The 25,585-nt window shown below is 48.2% G+C and overlaps 1 protein-coding gene across 2 annotated transcripts in view; it reads right to left on the minus strand.

Annotated features, from left to right (window-relative positions):
* Positions 1-25,585, minus strand: part of LOC144610464 (ankyrin-1-like) — a 205,171-nt gene that overhangs the window by 165,854 nt on the left and 13,732 nt on the right. For both annotated transcript variants that reach the window (XM_078429192.1, XM_078429191.1), the window contains exon 2: positions 13,469-13,570. In XM_078429192.1, coding sequence (XP_078285318.1) covers positions 13,469-13,570 — 102 coding nt within the window. The remainder of the gene's footprint in view (positions 1-13,468; positions 13,571-25,585) is intronic.

The following is a 25,585-nucleotide window of genomic DNA, read 5'->3' on the forward strand; positions in this document are numbered from 1 at the left end:
CTCTACTGCCATCAGTCTGAAGAAGAGTCTCGACCGGAAACGCCGCCTATCCATTCCCTCCACAGACGCTGCCTGACCCGCTGAGCCCCTCCGGCGCGTTGCGTTGTGCTCAAGCTTCCACCACCTGCAGTTTCCGCGTGTCTCTCAGTATTATGATGGAGCAGATATATCATATCATCGCGTTAGACAATAGACAATAGGTGCAGGAGGAGGCCATTCGGCCCTTCGAGCCAGCACCGCCATTCAATGTGATCATGGCTGATCATTCTCAATCAGTACCCCGTTCATGCCTTCTCCCCATACCCCCTGACTCCGCTATCCCTAAGAGCTCTATCTCGCTCTCTCTTGAATGCATTCAGAGAATTGGCCTCCACTGCCTTCTGAGGCAATGAATTCCACAGATTTACAACTCTGAAAATGTTTTTCCGCATCTCCGTTCTAAATTGCCTACCCCTTATTCTTAAACTGTGGCCCCTGGTGCTGGACTCCCCCATCATTGGGAACATGTTTCCTGCCTCTAACGTGTCCAACCCCTTAATAATCTTATATGTTTCGATAAGATCCCCTCTCATCCTTCTAAATTCAAGTTCATACAAGCCTAGTCACTCCAGTCTTTCAACATACGACAGTCCCGCCATTCCGCGAATTAACCTAGTAAACCTACGCTGCACGCCCTCAATAGCAAGAATGTCCTTCCTCAAATTTGGAGACTAAAACTGCACACAGTACTCCAGGTGCGGTCTCACTAGGGCCCTGTACAACTCCAGAAGGACCTCTTTGCGTTAAATTCTGACTTATGTTCTGTCAATTATTTTCCCTCTTTTCCACTGTCCTTAGACAGCCCTGGAGCACACTGGAGTTGAAATAGGGACTGGTAGTCAGGGTTTGGTAGTTTAAACCATAAATCTCTTGGGCTGCTTACAACCCAACGGTATCAGTCTTGATTTCACGAATTTCAGGTAGCCTTTGCTCATCCCTGTCTCTCTGGCCCTCCCCCACCCTGGTCGTCCTGCTAGTCTCACTGTTCGCATCCCTCTGTTATCATCTCCTCCACGGCCAACAATGGACCATTGTGGGCTCCTTGGCCAACCGTGCTGGCTCTGATTTGTTCTGTACCTTTTCCCGCCTCTGGTTTCCGTTCCGCCTAACTCTCACGCCACGTTTCGGATCGGGAGTCGGTCTGGAGAAGTGTCCCAACCCGAAGCCCGAGTGTCCATTCCCTCTCCGGACGCTGCCTGACCCCTCTGAGTTCCTCCAGCACTTTGTGCTTTGCTCAGGATCCCAGCATCTGCAGTTTATTGTGTCTCTGTGAAGCCACTTCCTTGGTGGGATTAGGGTTAAACTCTTAGATCCGAAAAAGATACAACGTGCTGGAGTAACTCAGTGGGTCAGGCAGCATCTCTGGAGAACAAGAAGGGTCTCGACCCGAAACGTCACCCATTCCTTCTCTCCAGAGATGCTGCCTGACCCGCTGAGTATCTCGAGCACTTTGTGTCCACCTTCAATGCAACAGCTCAGTTTCACTCTGCTCCCTGCATGGGTCTCACTGGCCCTGTTTTTGAGGGCTGACGGTTTCATGTGCATAGATACATAGAAACATAGAAAATAGGTGCAGGAGTAGGCCATTCGGCCCTTTGAGCCAGCACCATCATTCAATATGATCATATTGAATGCACAGTCTATTTACCCAGAGTAGGGGAATCGAGGACCAGAGGACATAGGTTCAAGGTGAAGGGAAAAAGTTTTAATAGGAATCTGAGGGGTAACCTTTTCACACAGAGGGTGGTGGGTGTATGGAACAAGCTGCCAGGGGAGGTAGTTGAGGCTGGGACTATCCCATCATTTAAGAAACAGTTGGATAGGTACATGGATAGGACAAGTTTGGAGGGTTATGGACCAAGCGCAGGAAAGTAGGGCATTGTTGGCCGGTGTGGGCGAGTTGGGCCGAAGGGCCTGTTTCCACACTGTATCAATCTATAACTCTATGACTCTATGGCTGATCATCCAGAATCAGTACCCCGTTCCTGCTTTTTCCCCCATATCCCTTGATTCCTAAGAGCTATATCCAACTCTCTCTTGAATACATCTAGTGAATTGGCCTCCACTGCCTTCTGTAGCAGAGAATTCCACAGATTCGCAACTCTCTGGCTGAATTTTTTTTTTCTCATCTCAGTCCTAAATAGCCTACCCCTTATTCTTAAACTGTGGCCCCTGGTTCTGGCATCCCCCAACATCGGGAACATTTTTGATCAGACCTTAACCCAGCCAAACATTAGTCACATCTGGGACTATTAATGAGTGCGGAGGTACAATCTCTGGCGATATATGAGACAATAATGCTTGTTTAATGAGTGTCACTTCTCAGTGCAAATTGATCACTTCAGTGAAGCCTGATCAATAACTCAGAATGACAAAACAGAGACTTGAATCTGCCAGCTTCACGGAGAGAGGCTCAAGATGGAGATCAATTGATTTTTAGACGGCAAGTGAACAGAGGGATACGGGGTTAATGCAGTGAAGTGAGGCTGAGGTAAAGCACGGGCTATGATCTTATTGAGTGATCTTAATGTATAAAATCATGAGAGGAATAGATCGGGTAGAGGCACAGACTCTCTTGCCCAGGGTAGGGGAATCGAGGACCAGAGAGTCACAGACTCTTCAAATTCGAAGAAGGACCCGAAACATCGCCCATTCCTTCTCTCCAGAGACGCTGCCTGTCCCGCTGAGTTACTCCAGCATTTTGAGTCTAGGTGCAGTGTCTATATATCAGGGACCACAGTGTATATCAGAAAGGCACGTCACACAGCTACAATGTGAACCCAAACGTGATATATTTAGTTAGACTGGAGTTTAGGAATGGAAGATGTGCTTTCAATTACGTCAATACCACGTCTGGGTGCAATACATTCAGTTAAACTATTGCTTCTCATAGCTGGAGCGCTGCGTATTCTAGTCTAACGCTGCTCCATGTACAGGACCCTCCCATATCATTATTGAGGCAGTGCAGCGTAGGTTCACCAGGTTAATCCCCGGGGTGGCGGGACTGTCATATGGGGAAAGATTGGAAAGACTGGGCTTGTATTCACTGGAATTTAGGATGAGAGGGGATCTTACAGAGACGTATAAAATTATAAAAGGACTGGACAAGCTAGATGCAGGAAAAATGTTCCCAATGTTGGGGGAGTCCAGAACCAGGGGCCACACCGTCTAAGAATAAAGGGGAGGCCATTTAAAATTAAGATGAGAAAAAACCTTTTCACCCAGAGAGCTGTGAATTTGTGGAATTCTCTGCCACAGAGGGCAGTGGAGGTCAATTCACTGGATGAATTTAAAAGAGAGTTAGATAGAGCTCTGGGGGGTTGCGGAATCAAGGGATATTGGGAGAAGGCAGGCACGGGTTACTGATTGTGGATGATCAGCCATGATCACAATGAATGGCGGTGCTGGCTCGAAGAGCCGAATGGCCTCCTCCTGCACCCATTTTCTATGTTTCTATGTTTCTGATTGCATCGTGCCAGCACGGTGGCGCAGCGGTAGAGTTGCTGCCCTACACCGTGAGAGACCCCGGTGCGATCCCGACTACGGGTGCTGTCTGTGCGGAGTTTGCACGTTCTCACTGTGACCCCGTGGGTTTTCTCCGGGTGCTCCGGTTTCCTCCCACACTCCAAAGACGAACAGGTTTATAGACCAATTGGCTCGGTAAAGATTGTAAATTGTCCCTGGTGTGTGTGTGTGTGTGGGTTATTGTTGACGTGCGGGAATCGCTGGTCGGCGTGGACTCGGTGGGCCACAGGTCCTGTTTCCGCGCTGTATCTCTAAACTAAAACTAAATTTCAGAATAATCCATCCGGTTTTACTGCTACTTCCCACATCTGAGACCACTGCATGCAGCATTGGTCATTAAACTACCATGCCTGGGATCGATACATTAGGTTGCAATCTGGTTCACATTTTTGTTGTTACACTACACTGCCCACATCTGCAAGTGATGTGTTTAGTTACACTACAACTGCCAACACCTTGCAAGCATTACATCTGATTAACCCCTTACAATTGGGAGTTATAAATTTGGTTGCACAACGAGCCCTCAAAATCTGGTAATGATACATTGAGTTCAAGTCCCACAATGATCCAGGACTCAGTTACACTGCAATCTCTGTTGGTCAATATTAGTAGTCGCAGTGCTACCTCCCGCATCTTGAAGTGATGCGGTCCATTAAAATGTTACTCAACACATCTGCTTGCCATATCTTCATGCCAGACTGACATACCGTTAATAATACGTTCAACTGCACACCTACCCTTCAGATCTAAGGGTGCTACATTTCCGCTGCCTTGCTATCTGCCTTCCCAGATCTGGGAATGTTACAGTCATTTACTTACTTATTCGTGAAAATTCCGAAGAGTTAGATGTGGCCCTTGTGGCTAAAGGGATCAGGGGGTATGGAGAGAAGGCAGGTACAGGTTACTGAGCTGGATGATCAGCCATGATCATATTGAATGGCGGTGCGTACAGGCTCGAAGGGCCGAATGGCCTACAACTGCACCTATTTTCTATGTTTCTATGTAAATTCAAAGGGAAACATATTCACGGAAGTGCTGGAGTAACTCAGCGGGACAGGCAGCATCTCTGGAGAGAAGGAATGGGTGACGTTTCCGGTCGAGACTCTGCTTCAGACTGATGTGTACATAGGTGCAGCACAGGCAGAACTGTGTCTGTCTTCTGTACCACCTGTGTATCAGGGGGTAATGGACTTGCACCCCAAGTTCTGTCTGTGCATCAATGCATTGAGGGGCAACAGAGTGGCGCAATGGTCGAGTAGCTGCCTTGCAACGCCAGAGACCTGGGTTCGATCCCGACTATGGGTGCTGTCTGTATGCTCTCCCTGTGACCTTGTGGGTTACCTCTGGGTGCTCCGGTTTCCGCCCACTTTACAAAGACGTTTCCTCCCACTTTACAAAGACATTCAGGTTTGTAGGTTAATTGGCTTCAGTAAACATTGTAAAGTCAATAGACAATAGGTGCAGGAGTAGGCCATTCGGCCCTTCGAGCCAGCACCGCCATTCAATGTGATCATGGCTGATCATTCTCAATCAGTACCCCGTTCCTGCTTTCTCCCCATACCCCCTGACTCCGCCATCCTTAAGAGCTCTATCTAGCTCTCTCTTGAATGCATTCAGAGAATTGGCCTCCACTGCCTTCTGAGGCAGAGAATTCCACAGATTCACAACTCTCTGACTGAAAAAGTTTTTCCTCATCTCTGTTCTAAATGGCCTACCCCTTATTCTTAAACTGTGGCCCCTGGTTCTGGACTCCCCCAACATTGGGAACATGTTTCCTGCCTCTAATGTGTCCAACCCCTTGGTGTGTAGGATAGTGCTGGGGTGATCGCTGGGCGGCACGGACTCGGTGGGCCGAAGGGCCTGTTTCCACGCTGTATCCCTAAATCAATGCCATTTACTGTGCACAGGCAGCCCCATATTACAGAGGGGTTGCATGATAGAAAACAGTTCACGTTGCGAGTTTCTGCAGTGCAAAGCCATCTCTGCACGTCATGAAACACAACGCAATAAAAATATATTGCATGTGCATTATTTAGGTCTCCACATAAATTCTGTTTGTGCAGATTTTATCCCGTATCTCAAATGTTTTGGGTAGTGATTTGCAAATTGTGTGAGGGAAATATTCTGTGAGACAAACAGCCGTCATAAGTTCACAAGTCCTTCTGCAGTTGTACAGGGCCCCAGTGAGACCGCACCTGGAGTACTGTGTGCAGTTTTGGTCTCCAAACTTGAGGAAGGACATTCTTGCTATTGAGGGAGTGCAGCGTAGGTTCACTGGGTTAATTCCTTGGAATGGCGGGACTGTCGTACGTTGAAAGACTGGAGCGACTAGGCTTGTATACTCTGGAATTTAGAAGGATGAGAGGGAATCTTATTGAAACATATAAGATTATTAAGGGGTTGGACACGCTAGAGGCAGGAAACATGTTCCCGATGTTGGGGGAGTCCAGAACCAGGGGCCACAGTTTAAGAATAAGGCCATTTAGAACGGAGATGCGGAAAAACTTTTTCACTCAGAGAGTTGTGAAGCTGTGGAATTCTCTGCCTCAGAAAGCAGTGGAGGCCAATTCTCTGGATGCTTTTAAGAGAGAGTTAGATAGAGCTCTTAATGATAGCGGAGACAAGGGATATGGGAAGGCAGGAATGGGGTACTGATTGTGGATGATCAGCCATGATCACGGTGAATGGCGGTGCTGGCTCGAAGGGCCGAATGGCCTCCTCCTGCACCTATTGTCTATTGCCTAAAAGTCAAAGGAGCAGAATTGGGCCATTCGGCCCATTGAGTCTAACTCCGCTATTCAATCATGGCCGATCTATCTTTTTATCTCATCCCCATTCTCCTGCCTTCTCCACGCAACCTCTGATGCTCTTACTCAATCAAGAACCTGTCAATCTCCACTTTAAAAATACCCATTGACTTGGCGTCTACAGCTGTCTGTGGCAATGAATTCCACAGATTCACCACCCTCTGGCTAAAGAAATTCCTCCTCATCTCCTTTTTAAAGGAATGTTGTTTTATTCTGAGACTGCTCCCTCCGGTCCTCGACTCTCCCACTAGTGGAAACATCCTTCCCACGTCCACTCTATCCAGCCCTGTCACAATTCGGTAAGTTATATTCAGGTTCCTCCTCGTCCTTCTAAACTCCATCGAGTACAGGCCCAGTGCCATCAGACGCTCATCGTATGTTAGCCCAATCAAACCTGGGATCATTCTCGTAAACCTCCTCTGGACCCTCTCCAATGCCAGCACATCCCTCCTCAGATATGGGGCCCAAAGTTGCTCACAATACAGTCTGACCAGTGCCTTACAAAGCCTCAGCATTGCATCCATGTTTTTTATATCCCCTTCGTTTTATCTTTCTTTTATATTCCTCTTGAAATAAATGCTAACATTGCCGTTGCCTTCCTTACTAGCGATTTAACTTGCAAGTGACCCATTTGGGAATCCTGCACCAGCACTCCCAAGTCTGTCGTGTGAGGGATTGCTGTACTTGCCCCTTACGTTTGCCCTCCCAAAGTGTAGCTGCTCACACTTGTCTGGGTTAAACCCACCTGCCATTTCTCTGCTCAAATTTCCAACTGATCTACCTACTGTAAATCCTGCTGCATCTTTTGACAGCCTTCCTCACCAGCCACAACTCTGTGTGAATCATTTTATATTTTATCTTCTGTCCCTTAAAGTCGGCGCTCTTTAAAAATTTCCACTAGGATGCCTTTGTGTTGTGCAATGTTTGTGCAGATGTATCGTGTGCTGGCTGTACCCTGCCGCTGCAGTGCCTGTTCTGTTGCTGTCACAAGACAATGCATGACGTAAGGTTTAGGGATTCACCGAGCCCACACTGCAGGTCCGACAAACGCACAGACTGTTAACTCCAACGTGCCCCACGAGCAGGAATGTGGGAGAAACTCATTTGTGCACTCATGTTCGTTCAGGAAAGAAAACTGCAGATGCTGGTTGACATCGAAGGTAGACACAAAATGCTGGAGTAACTCAGCGGGTCAGGCAGCGTCTCTGGAGAGAAGGAATGGCTGACGTTTTGGGTCGAAACCCGTCTTCAGGCTGAAGAAGGGTCTCGACCCGAAACGTCAGCCGTTCCTTCTCTCCAGAGACACTGCCTGACCCGCTGAGTTACTCCAGCATTTTGTGTCTACCTTCATGTTTGTTTAGTTTAGACATACAGCGCAGAAACAGGCCCTTCGGCCCACCGAGCTTGCACCGACCAGCGATCCCCGCACATTAACACTATACTACACACACTAGGGACAATTTTACATTTTATACCAAGCCAATTAAACTACAAGCCTTTACGTCTTTGGAGTGTGGGAGGAAACCGAAGATCTAGGAGAAAACCCACGCGGTCATGGGGAGAACGTACAAACTCCGTACAGACAGCATCCATAGACGGGATCGAACCCGGGTCTCTGGCGCTGCAAGGCAGCAACTCTACCACTGCGCCACCGTGCCACCGTTTCATCATATCTGGTATAGTCATACACGATTTTACTGAGTAAAAGACTATCTATTCCTCTCATGACCTTATACACCTCTACAACATCACCCTTCATCCTCCTGCCCTCCAAGGAATAGAGTCCTAGCCTGCTCAGCCTCTCCCTATAGCTCAGACCCTCGAGTCCTGGCAACACCCTTGTAAATCTACTCTGCACCGGGTGCTCCGGTTTCCCCCCACATTCCAAAGACGTGCAGGTTTGTAGGTAAATTAGCTTCTGTAAATTGTCCCTAGTGCGTAGGATTGAACTAGAGTCCAGATGATCGCTGGTCAGCACAGACTCGGTGGGCCGAAGGGCCTGTTTCCACGCTATATATCTCCAAACTAAAAGACCTGCAGATGTTGGTTCATACCAAAGATAAAACCTGACTATCTCAGTTTCTTCTGGATGCTGTCAGTTCCTTAAGCCAACACATCTCCTTCAAAAGGCACCTCCCATAGCAGGGTAAAGTAAATATGAATCAAAGTCCAGCAGAACCTGTTCATGGCGCTTGTAAAATGCGCCACTGTGCTGGGGCGGCACGGTGGCGCAGTGGTAGAGTTGCTGCCTTACAGCGACAGGGACCCGGGTTCGATTCCGACTACGGGTGTTAACAAAGTACATTCTCCCCGCGACCCACGTGGGTTTTCTCCGGGTGCTCTGGTTTCCTCCCACACTCCAAAGTCATGCAGGTTTGTAGGTTCGTTGACTTGGTATAATTGTAAATTGTCCCCAGTGTGTGTAGGATAGAGTAAGTGTGCGGGGATCACTGGTCGGCGTGGACTCAGTGGGCCGAAGGGCCTGTATCCATAAACAAAAAACTAAAAGTACTCCTCCAGATCTGTCCGCTCAACAGTAATCGAGGGCTCCCTGTCTGTCTTATCTGCACCTCACTGATTCTGTCCTCCATCACCACTCCACCCAGATCACTTCTGGTTCATCAGCCATCACACCACACCTCACTTGATTTTCCATTACACACGAAAGAGGGAGATTAAAACGTCTCGAGTGCAGCAAATCCTGGCTGGTCTATTTAAGGAAGGCCGGGGCCCATGAAAAGTGAACCTGTTTTCTTTGAAAAGAGGAGAGACTTGAGGTGAAGTTGTTGAGGTGTTTGGTCAAGCTGGTCGACTTAGGATCGGGAAAGATTCATTCTCTGAAGAGGGGCTTTCAAGTGCTGGGGGGGGGAGACAGGTAAAGTGCGTGCCTATAAATAAACTAGTGACCAGTGTATGCCATTTAAATGGGCTGTTAATTAATGGCGCAAAAGACTCTTGGATCTATTCCTGAGGCAAATACGTTTGATGGGGCTGACAAAGGCCAAGACTGAAGAAGGGTCCCGACCCGAAATGGCAGTTTTCTCCTGAGATGCTGCCTGACGCACTGATTTACTCCAGCACTTTGTGTCTATCTTTAGCAGCAATAGTCTGCTCATTTGGGATGTTGTGCGAAATTATACGTGGCTTGATACGGGCTGGCAAAATCGTGGCTGCACGGTGGCGCGGCGGTAGAGTTGCCGCCTTACAGCGCCAAAGACCCGGGTTCGATCCTGGCTACGGGTGCTGTCTGAACAGCGTTTGTACGTTCTCCCCGTGACCGCGAGGGTTTATGAAGGGCACACTAAGGGTGGGGGGGGGGGGGGGGGGGGTGAAGGAGGTAGTATTTCTAGGTGATTTAGAATATCAAAGTCTCAGGATTATTGCCTCTGGAGTTAAGTCTTGATCGAGTCTCTTGATTAGTTAGGGTGTCAAGGTTTATGGGGAGAAGGCAGGAGAATGGGGTTGAGAGGGAAAGATAGATCAGCCGTGATTGAACGGCAGCGTAGACTCGATGTGCCTATGACTTATACGGGTCCAATGCTTAACTGGAAGAAGATTTCAGCTGCTGATGGCCCAGAAAGCTACGCACACAAGGTTTAGCTTCTGCCCGTGACAACGGAACTCCAAAGCAAATACGTTAAGACTGACGGCAACCAAATAGACAAATTGCTAATATATTCCTCAAACGAGACCAACGAAACATGGGGATGTATCAGATTTCAACTCGGTCAACTTTGTGAAGGAACGCATACCTTCAGAAAAGAGAAGAAAAAAAATTCGGAACTAATTGTAAATATGTCTAGGTCTGACATTTCAATTTCAGAGCCAAACACTTAATCTGATATATTAATTTCAGAGCCAAAGCTAATAGATTCCTGGCATGGACGACTGCTCCATTGGCCCAAGCCTGCTTTCCAAGTCACTGCTTACCACTTAAATACTAGTTAGAACTGATTCGGGATCACTTTAGCACTCTCTGGTTAGATTTTACAACCAATCCCCTGTCAATTGTTTTGTTGCCTCCACTTCTAGGACAACAACTCTTTTTTGGAACATGGACACAAAATGCCATTGGTCATGAGGCTGGGTCCAAAAAAGCTGTGTAGGAATAGGGTTGCCAACTGTCCCGTCTTAGCCGGGACATCCCGTATACTGGGCTAAATTGGTTTGTCCTGTACGGGACCGCCCTTATCCCGTATTAGGCCCGGGGGGGGGCGCTGTGGGCCTGAACACTGTAGGCCCGGACACTGTAGCCCGGGGGGGCCGCTGTAGGCCCGGACAGTGTAGGCCCGGATAGTGCAGGCCCTGACAGTGTAGGCCCGAACACTGTAGGCCCGGACTTTGTAGGCCGGGGGGGCCGCTGTAGGCCCGGACAGTGTAGGCCCGGATAGTGCAGGCCCTGACAGTGTAGGCCCGGATGTCTGGGCGCCGCCTAACGGAGGTTGCGTAGCAACCCATCTCCCGGCCCGAAGTCGGATCCAACCATGGCCTGAACACTCAATCTGCAAGGCAGATCTAGGGCATTTCACTTTGCCTTCCATAACTTGGGCAGAACCAGAAACTCGGGTTCAATCCTGCCTAGGGGTGCTGTCTGTACAGAGTTTGTACGTTCTCCCCGTGACCATGTGGGTTTCCTCCATGTGTTCCGGTTTCCTCCCACATTCGAAAGACGTGCGGGTTTGTAGGTTAATTGGCACGGGTAATGATTGCAAATTGTCCCCAGTCTGTAAGATAGCGTCGGGGTGATCGCTGCTCGGCACTGACTTGGTGGGCCGAAGGGCCTGTTTCCTCGCTGTATCTCTACAGTCTAGAGTCTAAAGTAAAGTGCTGGCAAGATAGCCAGATACTCAGGGGCATTTTATAGCTCAAAATGCTCACATCCTGTGAATTGCAAAGAAATCCTAGTACAGAAGAAATATCAAACATCAGACTGGGGCAGAACTATATCCACTGGACTGTGATGGAGTTGCAGTGAATTTCTTTTTAAAGTGTTTTAAATGTTTGATGATCACTTAGGAATTAAAGGTACTTTAGACTGGAGCAGAGTTATTATCAAGATCATGCACACTGGTCACACAATTGAACCATCAATACTATTCTGTAGTTTAGTTTAGAGATACAGCGTGGAAAACAGGCCATTCGGCCCACCATGTCAGTGCGGACCAGCAGGCACTCATACACTGGTTCTATCCCACACACCAGGGACAGTGTACAAGAGCTAATGAACCTACAAACCTGCACATCTTTGGAGTGTGGGAGGAAATGGCGGGACTGTCGTACGTTGAAAGACTGGAGCGACTGGGCTGGTATACACTGGAATTTAGAAGGCTATGAGGGGATCTTATTGAAACATATAAGATTGGACTGGACACGCTAGAGGCAGGAAACATGTTACTGATGTTGGGGGAGTCCCGAACCAGAGGCCACAGTTTAAGAATAAGGCGTAGGCCATTTAGAGCGGAGATGAGGAAAAACTTTTTCAGTCAGAGAGTTGTGAAGCTGTGGAACTCTCTGCCTCAGAAGGCAGTGAAGGCCAATTCCCTGGGTGCTTTCAAGAGAGAGTTAGATAGAGCTCTTAACGATACCGGAGTCAATAGACAATAGGTGCAGGAGGAGAACATTCGGCCCTTCGAGCCAGCACCGCCATTTAATGTGATCATGGCTGATCATTCTCAATCAGTACCCCGTTCCTGCCTTCTCCCCATACCCCCTGACTCCGCTATCCTTAAGAGCTCTGTCCAGCTCTCTCTTGAATGCATTCAGAGAATTGGCCTCCACTGCCTTCTGAGGCAGAGAATTCCACAGATTCACAACTCTCTGACTGAAAAAGTTTTTCCTCATCTCAGTTCTAAATGGCCTACCCCTTATTCTTAAACTGTGGCCCCTTGTTCTGGACTCCCCCAACATTGGGAACATGTTTCCTGCCTCTAACGTGTCCAACCCCTTAGTCAAGGGATATGGGGAGAGGGCAGGAACGGTGTACTGATTGGGGATGATCAGCCATGTTCACGGTGAATGGCGGTGCTGGCTCGAAGGGCCGAATGGCCTCCTCCTGCACCTATTGTCCATTGTCTATTGAAACCCGAGCAGCTGGAGAAAACCCACGTGGTCACAGGAAGAAGGTGCAAACTCCGTACAGACAGCACCCCTAGTCAGGATCGAAGCCGGGTCCCTGGCGCTGTGAGGCAGCAACATTGCCGCCGAGCAACCATTTGCAGGGAGTTCTTGTGACGGTTTACTGTATTCCAATGGAGGTTTATGGCTCATGGAGGCGGACACTCAAGAATAACCAGGGCTGTGTTTTCCCCGAACAATGCTTTTAAATTTTTGTGTACCGTACTGCACGTTTTTCTGGACGGTATTTATTGTAAATAATTGCACCGCTTATCCAAGTTTCTGTTTTGTGTGCTCCAGAACATGAGGGACTTTTCAAGAGCAACGAATCATGTTTGTGGAGGAACTCAGCGGGTCAGGCAGCATCTGTGGAGGGACAAAATGTGTAACAGATGCTGGTTTACACCGAAGATAGACAATAGACAATAGACAATAGGTGCAGGAGTAGGCCATTCAGCCCTTCGAGCCAGCACCGCCATTCAATGCGATCATGGCTGATCACTCTCAATCAGTACCCCGTTCCTGCCTTCTCCCCATACCCCCTCACTCCGCTATCCTTAAGAGCTCTATCCAGCTCTCTCTTGAAAGCATCCAACGAACTGGCCTCCACTGCCTTCTGAGGCAGAGAATTCCACACCTTCACCACCCTCTGACTGAAAAAGTTCTTCCTCATCTCCGTTCTAAATGGCCTACCCCTTATTCTCAAACTGTGGCCCCTTGTTCTGGACTCCCCCAAAGATAGGCAGAAAATGCTGGAGTAACTCAGCGGGACAGGCAGCAGCTCTGGGGAGAAGGATTGGGTGACTTTTCGGGTCGAGACCCTTCTTCAAGCGGTTCGACTGATGACGTTTTGGGATAGGTCCCGCGATATTTCCACAGACCTTTCCGACAGCTCTGTCATTTGCTTTCAAACATGCAGGCTTGAAATCCCTGCTGTGGCTTTCGTGGAGCGGCTTATTTGGGTCGAAACGTAAATCACTGACCTGGTTACATGTGTTGATTTCGGCTCCATTCTTTAAATAGTTCAGGAGTTTGTCCAAGTTCCCTGAACGGGCAGCTCTGAGGAAACTGGTCGCGGCGTCTGCCTGAAGGGGGAGTAGACAAACAAAACGGTGGTTAGTGTAAACATAGAAACATAGAAACATAGGTGCAGGAGTAGGCCATTCGGCCCTTCGAGCCTGTACGCACCGCCATTCAATATGATCATGGCTGATCATCCAACTCAGTATCCCGTACCTGCCTTCTCTCCGCACCCCCTGATCCCTTTAGCCACAAGGGCCACATCTAACTCCCTCTTAAATATAGCCAATGAACTGGCCTCAACTAAGAAAATAACTGCAGATGCTGGTACAAATCGAAGGTATTTATTCACAAAACGCTGGAGTAAAGGAATGGGCGACGTTTCGGGTCAAGACCCTTATCATATCATATCATATCATCATATATATACAGCCGGATATACAGATATACAGCCCTTCTCGAAACGTCACCCATTCCTTCTCTCCTGAGATGCTGCCGGACCTGCTGAGTTACTCCAGCAATTTTGTGAATACAAACGGTGGATAGTGATCGGGTGAGTGTCCTGGAGCTGTGCACTATCCACTATCCGCTATCCACTATTTCACTATCCGCGCTGCACAGTGGAGCAAAGAGAGAGAGATGGCCAAGCCACATGGTGTTGCTACAGTTCTGCAGTGTAGGCAGGAACCCACTGGAGTCAAGGGTAGCGCAGCTTGACTTTAGACATTGGAGATACAGCATGGAAAGAGGCCCTTCGGCCCACCGAGTCAACGCCGACCAGCGATCACCCCGTACACTAGTTCTACGTCATGCACACCAGGAGCAAATTACGGAGGTTACATCTATATATACAACTCTCGTTTGTTTGTTTGTTTGCTCCTGAACTACAGCCAAAATGGTTCACGATAGCGCGGCAATTTTAGGCCCACCTTACTCACCGTTGTCCCTTTGGTGCATAAGGTTGAAATCGGTGTTATATTTTTTAAGTTATTCACATTTTAAAGTTTTAATCTATCTCCTCGGGTAGGAGGGAGGGGAGTGGGGGAGGGGGGAGAGAAGTGGGGAGGGGGAGGGGAGGGGAGGAGGGAAAGGGGGTGGAGAGGGGAGGGGAGAATGGAGGGGAGCGGGGAGGGGAGAGGGGGGAGAGGTGAGGGGGAGGGCGGGAGGAGAGGGCACTGCACAAGTGCAGCAGAGGTTTGGGCCCAACGGGTCCACTTGGTCTAGTAACCTATAAACCTGCACGTCTTTGGAATGTGGGAGGAAACCAGAGCACCTGGTGAAAACCTTCTGCCCTTTATCCTGTATCTGTTCACTGTGGACGGCTTGATTGTAATCGTCTTTCCGCTGACTGAATAGCATACGACAAAAAACAAAAAGCTTTTCACTGTACCTCGGTACGCTTGACAGCAAAGATACTAGAGGAGCAAGATGAACCACTCCGTCTAAATCGCCTATACTGAAGTGCAGTACGCAAAGGAGCGTAACGTCCACCATTTTAGTAAGCAAAACCCGCCGTTCGCTATGCCTCTCGCAGTGCAATCAGTGTATTGGGGGAACAGTATGTGTGATGATACCATAAAAATGCAGAATATATCTCATCTATCAACTCACAGATTTCTGTTATTGTTCTTTTTAAATGTTTCTGCAAGTTTCTGCCTACTAAAATGGCGCCGTGATGTACTACGGTTTTTAGGGTCCAGTGGTCTTTCTTGCTCTGCTCTATTATCTTTGCTTGACAGTAAAGTAAACGACCTGACAAATGAGATCAGTTCAGGAGGCACCTCGGTCGGCATTGAGGAGGCTGGGCCGAAGGACCGGTTTACACCCAAGATAGACAAAGGCAAGTGGAGTAACTCAGCGGGACAGGCAGCATCTCTGGAGAGAAGGAATGGGTGACTGTTTGGGCTGAGACCGACCCTTCTTCAGACTGAGAGTCAGGGGAGAGGGAACCGAGAAGTCTGAAAAGGTACATGCTGTGTTACACAGTGCATCTGGTCTCTCCATGGGCTAGGCTGCCAGATAACCAATACTGTGGATCACAAGCAGATGCATTAAAGCTGAGCACAGGCATGGTAAACATGCTGCACATTGGGTGCCAAAGTGTCAAACTCCATTCATAAAATGTTTCTCGCTATTTTTCAGTCTGAGTAACTGCAGCACACAGTCTAGGCAGCCTGGATCAATAATGTATTACTCCAGTGAATGAAGCATATGCAAAGTGTTAGAGTGGAACAACGACACGTTTTTAGTTTTAGAGACTCAGAGCAGAGACAGGCCCTTCAGCCCGCCAAGTCCGTGCCAACCAGCGATCACCCCATACACTTGCTCTATCCCGCATATTGACTCACGTTATTCAAGTTATTTAAGCCATAACTCAAGTCTTTCATGCTTGCCTGGTTATCACACATCAGGCAGTAACAGTTTAGTTTAGTTTAGTTTAGGGATAGAGCATTGAAACAGGCCCTTCGGCCCACCGAGTCCATGCCAACCAGCGATCACCCGTACACTAGTTCTATCCAACACACCAGTGGAAATTTACAGAAGCCAATCGATCTACAAACCCGCACGTCTTTGGAGTGTGGGAGGAAACCGGAGCACCCGGAGAAAACCCATGCAGTCACAGGGAGAACGTACAAACTCCGTACAGACAAGTCAAGTCAAGTTTGTTTGTCACATACACATACACGATGTGCAGTGAAATGAAAGTGGCAATGCCTGCGTATTGTGCACAAAAATGAATTACAGTTACAGCACATTAATAAAGTTAATAAAGTTAATATAGAGAAGACAAAATTTAGTCCCTGGAGTTATAAAAGTTAGACAGCACCCGTAATCAGGATCAATCCCGGGTCTCTGGTGCTGGGGGGCAGCAACGATACCATTGCGCCACCGTGCCGCCCAATCCATGAAGACATCTTGAAAGTGAGGGAAGTCGGTGACTAAAGGGGGCAGCGCAATTGGGCCATCGGTAGAGTTGCTGCACTACAGCGCCAGAGATCCACGTTCGATTCAGATGACGGGTACTGTCCACATCTTCTCTCTGGGTTCCCACACAGCCAGCACCCTTAGTCAGGATTGAACAAGGGTCTCTGGCGCTGTGAGGCAGCAACTCTACCGCTGCAACACCGACCCGCCCCAATAGGGGGTGTTGGATTGTTGAGTCCAGCCTGACACACAGAGCTTCTCCTTTCTTCCACTCCCTCGATTGCCACGGTAGCTACTGATTGCTGAGCTCTAGCATTCAAACCAGCACCTTATCAATCGCCTGTTAAACATCCGTAGCTTTCCGAAGGTTCGCTTCGCTTCCCATTATCCATGTTAGTTCCACAAGGAACTCATGAATTGCTTAAACATTTCCGTTTCACTCTTTCATGCTAAATAGAGTGGGTAACAACAAAGAGCCACACCACCCTGGCCACACTCTCGTCTCGCTGCTACATCGTCAAGAGGGTACAGGAGCTGAGAACCATAACCTCAGACTCAAGAAGAGCTTCTTCACATCAACCATCAAGCTCTTGAATCAGACTGGGCAGCAACAACCACAAGCCTTCCCTCAGTAACTAACTGTCAGGGTCTTTGTGTAATGCTGCACTGTTTAGTTTAGTTTAGCTTAGTTTAGCTTAGAGATACAGCGCGGAAACAGGCCCGTCGGCCCACCGGGTCCGCGCCGACCAGCGATCCCCGCACATCAACACTACCCTGCACACTCCAAGAACAATTTACATTGGAGTACTGTGTGCAGTTGTACAGGGCCCTAGTGAGACCGCACCTGGAGTACTGTGTGCAGTTGTACAGGGCCCTAGTGAGACCGCACCTGGAGTACTGTGTGCAGTTTTGGTCTCCAAATTTGAGGAAGGATATTCTTGCTATTGAGGGCGTGCAGCGTAGGTTCACTAGGTTAATTTCCGGGATGGCGGGACTGTCGTATCTTGAAAGACTGGAGCGACTAGGCTTGTATACACTGGAATTTAGAAGGATGAGAGGGGATCTTATCGAAACATATAAGATTATTAAGGGGTTGGACACGTTAGAGGCAGGAAACATGTTCCCAATGTTGGGGGAGTCCAGAACCAGTGGCCACAGTTTAAGAATAAGGGGTAGGCCATTTAGAACGGAGATGAGGAAAAACCTTTTCAGTCAGAGAGTTGTGAATCTGTGGAATTCTCTGCCTCAGAAGGCAGTCGAGGCCAATTCTCTGAATGCATTCAAGAGCTAGATAGAGCACTTAAGGATAGCGGAGTCAGGGGGGTATGGGGAGAAGGCAGGAACAGGGTACTGATTGAGAGTGATCAGCCATGATCACTTTGAATGGCGGTGATGGCTCGAAGGGCCGAATGGCCTCCTCCTGCACCTATTGTCTATTGTCTATCTGTAAAAGGAACGGAGCGTTGAATTTTCTCATTCTACGTTTCCTCAGGGGAGTGCAAGTGTGACGGCACGGTGGCGCAGCGGCAGAGATGCTGCCTGACAGTGCCAGGGGCCCGGGTTCGATCCTGACCACGGGCGGAGTTTGTATATTCTCCCTGTGACCGCGTGGGTTAGAAACATAGAAACATAGAAAATAGGTGTAGGAGTAGGCCATTCGGCCCTTCAAGCCTGCACCGCCATTCAATACGATCATGGCTGATCATCCAACTCAGTATCCCGTACCTGCCTTCTCTCCATACCCCCTGATCCCTTTAGCCTCAAGGGCCACATCTAACTCCCTCTTAAATATAACAAATGAACTGGCCTCAACTACCTTCTGTGGCAGAGAATTCCACAGATTCACCACTCTCTGTGTGAAAAAAAACTTTCTCATCCTAAAAGACTTCCCCCTTATCCTTAAACTGTGACCCCTTGTTCTGGACTTCCCCAACATCGGGAACAAACTTCCTGCATCTAGCCTGTCCAACCCCTGAAGAATTTTGTAAGTTTCTATAAGATCTCCCCTCAATCTTCTAAATTCCAGCGTTTTCCCCCGGTATCCTCCCCCTTTCCAAAGAGGTGCAGGTTTGTCGGCTAATTGGCTTCTGTACGTTGTCCTTAGTGTGTGGGATGGAGCTAGTGTATGGGTGATCGTTGGGTCAGAGTTGGACCCGGTGGGCCTAAAGGGCCTGTTTCTGCGCTGTATCTCCAAACTAAACTAAACTATCCCCCCTGCCAGGTATTCCTTCGCAGCAAATGCGAAAATGAATACCTCATTCTGTGTAGCTCCCACTGTGTGGCTCCTGTTTTAAGGAGTGCCAGGAAGAGGGGTCTGCTATCAGAGTGTGTGTGCCAGTGAGGAATTCCAACTATGTGGATGTGTGGGCTGTGGGCTATTTCTATTCTCACTGCCCTATATTTAGACATCGTATGTCAGAACACTGCAGAGTGTGCTGTCTTAGTCACACATCTCCACTGCAGCTCAGTGAACTCACTGGAAAGATTTGCAGAAAACAATGATGCAGGTTTGGGGGTAACCCAGCTATAAATAAAGACAATAGAATAAAGTGTGATCAGAGAAGCAAGGGGGCGGCCATTTTGTGCCACCCACAGTGGCGGTGGGTAAATGGAACGAGCTGCCAGAGGAGGTAGTTGAGGCAGGGACTATCGCAACGTTCAAGAAACAATTAGACAGATACATGGATAGGATAGGTTTGGAGGTATGTAGGCCAAACGTAGGACCAGTATAGATGGGACATGTTAGTTGGTGTGAGCCAATTGGGCCGAAGGGCCTGTTTCCACGATGTATGACTCTATGACCTGCTCCGCCATTCATTACGATCACAGACAATATTTTGCCCCAGTGTCACCTTCCTGCTCTAATACCATTCGGGTCACCAACTGTCCCGTATTAGCCGGGACATCCTGTGTTTTGGGCTAAATTAGTTTGTCCTGTACGGGACCGCCCCTTGTCCAGTATTAGTAGGGTTGCCAACTTCCTCACTCCCAAATAAGGGACGAAGGGTGGCGTCACCGCCCCGCGCCCCACGTGACCTCACTCGGCCAGTGGCCTCGTGCTCCCGCTTTACCAATGGCGGCCGACAATGGTGGAGCGGGAGCACGTGGCCGCTGGCTGGGTGAGGTCACGTGGGGCGCGGGGCGGTGACGTCACCCTTTGTCCCGTATTTGGGAGTGAGGAAGTTGGCGACCCTAAATACCATTCGTCTCAATAGCTTGTCATGAATAGGCTCGGTGACTGAGTTTCCACAGCCCTCCGGGATAGAGAATTCCAAAGTCTTATCCTTCTGAATGAAGAAATTTCTTCTCGTGTCACCCCTTGCTTATGCGATTGCAACTGTCAGTCAATGTAACTTCATTGTGTTCGAAGGAACTGCAGATGCTGGTTTAAACCGAAGATAGACACAAAAAGCTGGAGTAACTCAGCGGGTCAGGCAGCATCTCTGGGGAGAAGGAATTGGTGACGTTTCGGGTCGAGACCATTCTTCAGACCCTGGTACCTTCATTCCTGCATCTACCCCATCAAGTCTTATAAAAGCGTTCCCTCCACAGATGCCGACTGACTTGCTGAGTTCCTCCAGCACTTTGTTTCTTTCTCCAGATTCCAGCGTTCACAGTTTCTGGTGTCTTCTTGATAAAAACATTTAATATTTCACCAAAATCGTTGACTATTCTTACGAGCAAAGTAATTATAGCTCCAGTAACTGCAAGTACTGGTTTATAAAAAGAAAACACACAAAGTGCTGGAGTAACTCAGCGGGTCAGGCAGCATCTCTGGGGAACGTGACATTTCGGGTCAGGATCCTTCTTCAGACCCTGATTTCCTGTAACAATTCATGTAGCCTTTCATTGCATTGAAGAAAGGTCCCGACCCGAAACGTCACCTGACCATGTTCTCCAGAGATGCTGCCTGATCTGCTGAGTTACTCCAACACTCTGTGTTGTTCAGGATAACTCAGTAACTGATGTCAGCACACATCCAAGCTCTAAGTCGATAAGACAATGTTTTATGTTGAAGTCATCTCAGAATTGGGTGGGTAGGAAAAACAACTGCAGATGCCAGTTTAAATCGAAGGTAGACACAAAATGCTGGAGTAACTCAGCGGGTCAGGCAGCATCTCTGGAGAGAAGAAATGGGTGGCGTTTCGGGTCGAGACCCTTCTTCAGACTTGGGTGCTGTTATTTATTCTTCAGAGCTCAGAATATTATCATCACTTGAATGTATAAGATCACCCCTCATCCTCCTGCGCTCCAAGGAATAGATTCCTAGCCTACTCAACCTCTCCCTGTAGTTCAGGCCCTCATGTCCTGGCAACATCCTCGCAAATCATCTCTGTACCCTTTCCAGCTTGACGACATCTTTCCATTAACATGGCACCTTAAACCTCAGTCATAGTCACTCATGTGCTGAATCATTGATAAGGATTTAGTTATGTACTTTAATCCAGTTTGCACTGTCAGTGCCAGATAGCCACAACTGATTTCCAATAAACAAAATAGCATACAGATTTAGAACAATATTGATTATTGACTCGGAGTGGCAATTTAATGCACCTATAGAAGTATTAGTATTTGCGGATAAGATTTATGATGTCTGATTGTTGAGATCAAATAATTAAACGCAGCCTGCAAGTTAATTGTTCTAATAATGTAATTATTAACTGGAGTTAGTTTGTTAGTTATAACACACAGAAGCACCTGATATAGTGCAAGTGCTTCTGCTGTGCTGAGGCTCGAAGGGCCGAATGGCCTACTCCTGCACCTATTTTCTATGTCTCTATGTTTCTATGGAACAGTGGGGCGGCGGTAGAGTTGCTGCCTTATAGTGCCAGACCCGGGTTCGATCCTGACTACGGGTGCTGTCAGTACCGAGTTTGTACCTTCTCCCCGTGACCGCCTAGTGTACACATGCCTAGTCGCTCCAGTCTTTCAACATATGACAGTCCCGCCATTCCGGGAATTAACCTAGTAAACCTACGCTGCACGCCCTCAACACCTTCTTCACCCAGTGTGTGGAGAGTACATGGAACGTGCTGCCTGAGAGAGTGGTGAAGTTAAGCCATTGACGGTGTTTAAGATGTGTCTTGAGGAATGCCTGAATTGCCTGAGAAGAGGGGGCCACGGGCCATTTGGTGGGATATGGGATTAATATGGAAGTATGTGTACTGGTCGACAATGCATAGATAGGAACTGCAGATGCTGGTTTAAACAAAAGACAGACACAAAAAGCTGGAGCAACTCAGCGGGACAGGCAGCATCTCTGGATTGAAGGAATGGGTGACATTTCGGTTAAGACCCGAAACGCCACCCTTCAGAACAAGAAGGGTTTCGACCCGAAACGACACCCATTCCTTCTCTCCATAGGTGCTGCCTGCCCCGCTGAGTTACTCCAGCTTTTTGTGTCTATCTAAATGTCTACCAGGATAGAACTCTTAAATGCAGGAAACTGCGTTTCAACAGGAGCGTTGCGAAACAAAGTTGGAACTGAGCTGCTTCTGGAGATCTTGGTACCAGTGACTAAAGGCGTAGAAAACAGCAGATGGGCAGAGGGGGGCAGTGAAAGAAAGCCAGAGTTACGCGTAGTGATGTAACACTTATTATCTGAAGAAGGGTCTCGACCCGAAACGTCGCCCATTCCTTCTCTCCAGAGATGCTGCCTGTCCCGCTGAGTTACTCCAGCATTTTGTGCCTACCTTCGATTTAAACCAGCATCTGCAGTTTTTTTTTCCCTACTATCTCTACATCGTATCAGTTCCTGGCCACTGCAAGGGCCAGGAAGCGAGCGGGCAAGATCATCTCTGACCCCTCTCACCCTGGCCACAAACTCTTTGAAGCACTTCCCTCTGGAAGGCGTCTCCGGACTGTCAAAGCAGCCACAGCCGGACATAAAGACGGCCTTTTTTCACGAGCAGTAGCTCTACTCAACAACCAAAAGTCTGTAGCCTCCTTTTGCTCTGGTATTTCACATGTTTAAACCGTAACGTTTTATTCTTAATGTTTTAATGTTTTCTGTTTTATTCCTAATTGTTTACTGCATGTATGTCGTGTTGTTACTTGGGAGCGGAACACCAAGGCACATTCCTTGTATGTACAGTATACATACTTGGCCAATAACATTTATTCGATTCAAGCGAATACTATTCAGTTCAATGCGATGGACCGATTCAGCCAATCTGTGTGTTTAGCTGTAGCTTCCTCACTGGCTGCAGCAACTGAGGAATGAGGGATTGGTTATGTAACAATGCAGCACCGAGTTCTTATACAATGAAACGCTCTGCCTGAGTGAAGTGGGCATTAACTCTGCTTTACCGCACGGCTGATGTACAGAATAGGAAACAGCTTCTGTACTGTACATTCGTCACTGGGCTTTGCGTAAAATAACCGACCTGTCTGCCTGCGCAGGTTTACTGCACTTTAAAATAATTTGGTCCCTGAGGCAATTTGAGATTTTGAGACGTCAGAGAAGGGTCCCGACCCGAAACGTCACCCATTCCTTCTCTCCCGAGATGCTGCCTGTCCCGCTGAGTTTCTCCAGCTTTTTTGTGTCTATCTTCGGTTTAAAACCAGCATCTGCAGTTCCTTCCGACACACTTTGAGATGGACCAAGGGTTGTGATGAAGGGCTTCATAGAAACATGGAAAATAGGTGCAGGAGGAGCAGGCCATTCGGCCCTTCGAGCCAGCGCTGCCATTCAATATGATCATGGCTGATCATCCAAAATCAGTGCCCCGTTCCTGCTTTCTCCCCATATCTCTTGATTCCGTTAGCCTTTAGAGCTAAATCTAACTCTCTCTTTGAAGTCGTAGAGTCATGCAGCACGGAAACAGGCCCTTCGGCCCAAGTCATCCATGCTGACCAGTATCCCCCCCCTGTGCAGTGTGTTTGTTATCTTAATGTATGAAACTTGCATACAATTTAAGTAACACGAGTCCCACTAGGCAGTGGACAAAATGAACTGCAGTTGCTGGAAACTTGAGCAAAACAAAAAGTGCTGGAGGAACTTGATTTTTTTCATAGATTTTTTTAGATTTAGAGATACAGCGTGGAAACAGGCCCTTCGGCCCACCGAGTCCGCGCCGCCCAGCGATCCCCGCACATTAACGCTATCCTACACATACTAGGGACAATTTTTACATTTACCCAGTCAATTAACCTACAAACCTGTACGTCTTTGGAGTGTGAGAGGAAACCGAAGATCTCGGAGAAAATCCACGGGGAGAACGTACAAACTCCGTACAGACGGCGTCTGTAGTCAGGAACGAACCCGAGTCTCCGGCGTTGCATTCGCTGTAAAGCAGCAACTCTACCGCTGCGCCACCGTGCCGCCCGTGACGGGTCATGCGACATCCATGGCGGGAATGAACAGATGATGTTTTGGATCCAGTCACTTTAGGCTTTAGAAATACAGCGCACGTTTAGAAACAGGCCCTTCGGCCCACCGAGTACTCTCGACCAGCGACTCGCTCGATCCTACACACTAGGGCCAATTTTACCAAAGCCAGTTAACCTACAAACCTGCTCGTCTTTGGAGTGTGGGAGGAACGTATAAGATTATTAAGGGGTTGGACACGCTAGAGGCAGGAAACATGTTCCCAATGTTGGGGGAGTCCAGAACAAGGGGCCACAGTTTAAGAACAAGGGGTCGGCCATTTAGAACGGAGACAAGGAAAAACTTTTTCAGTCAGAGAGTTGTGAATCTGTGGAATTCTCTGCCTCAGAAGGCAGTGGAGGCCAATTCTCTGAATGCATTCAAGAGAGAACTAGATAGAGCTCTTAAGGATAGTGGAGTTGGGGGGTATGGGGAGAGGGCAAGAACGGGGTACTGATGGAGAATGATCAGCCTTGATCACATTGAATGGCGATGTTGGCTCGAAGGGTCGAATGGCCTCCTCCTGCACCTATTGTCTATTGTCTATTGTTCTCCTTGGATCCCCTCGACATCTCCTACCCCTTTCATCGCCCTCTGATATGCGGGAAAGCTTTCCTGCAGTCTTCCCAATCTACACCCCTCATAACTTTATATCCCGCATATACGTTGTGTTTAGTTTATTGTCAAGTGTACCGAGGCACAGTGAAAAGCTTTCTTGTCGCATGCAAACCAGTCTGCGAAAAGACTAGACATGATTACAATCAAGCCGTCCACAGTGTACAGATACACGATAAAGGATGTAACGTTTAGTGCAAGGTAAAGTCCAGTAAAGTCAGATTAAAGATGGTCTCCAATGAGCTGGATGGGAGGTCAGGACCGATCTCTATTTGGTGATAGGATGGTTCTGATAAGAGCTAAGAAGAAACCGTCCCTGAATCTGGAGGTGTGCATTTTCACACTTCTGTACCAAAAGGACTGGACTGATTCCTAGATGCAGGAAAAATGTTCCCAATGTTCGGGGAGTCCAGAATCTGGGACCACAGTCTGAAAATAAAGGGGAGGCCATTTAAAACTGAGATGAGAAAAAACTTTTTCACCCAGAGAGTTGTGAATTTGTGGAATTTTCTGCCACAGAAGGTAGTAGAGGCCAATTCACTGGATGAATTTAAAAGAGAGTTAGATAGAGCTCTAGGGGCTAGTGGAATCAAGGGATATGGGGAGAAGGCAGGCACGGGTTACTGATTGTGGATGATCAGCCATGATCACATTGAATGGCGGTGCTGGCTCAAAGGGCCAAATGGCCTCCTCCTGCACCTATTTTATGTTTCTATGTACGTCTACCTCTTGCCTGATGGGAGAGGGGAGAAGAGGGAGTGACCGGGGTGAGACTGGTCCTTGTTTATGCTGGTGGCCTTGCCGAGGCAGCGTGAAGTGTAGATGGAGCCAATAGCAAAGAGGTATGGAGCATAAAAGGCCTTAACGAAAACAGCCATCTCATCGGCCCCAGTAAGGATGAACGAGAGTTAACTATCACACACACAGAATCTCTCTGTTCTTCTTCCAAGAGCATCATGAATCTACCAGACCCACCTGAGAGGATGGATGGGGTCTTGGTTTAATAACTATATTAAATCATGAGAGGAATAGATCGGGTAGATGCACAGAATCTCTTGCCCAGAGTAGGGGAAATCGAGGACCAGAGGACATAGGCTCAAGGTGAAAGGGAAAAGATTTAATAGGGATCTGAGGGGTAACTTTTTCTCACAAAGGGTGGTGGGTGTGTGGA

This window comes from Rhinoraja longicauda, chromosome 36, assembly GCF_053455715.1.
Source record: "Rhinoraja longicauda isolate Sanriku21f chromosome 36, sRhiLon1.1, whole genome shotgun sequence".
Lineage (NCBI taxonomy): Eukaryota > Metazoa > Chordata > Chondrichthyes > Rajiformes > Arhynchobatidae > Rhinoraja > Rhinoraja longicauda.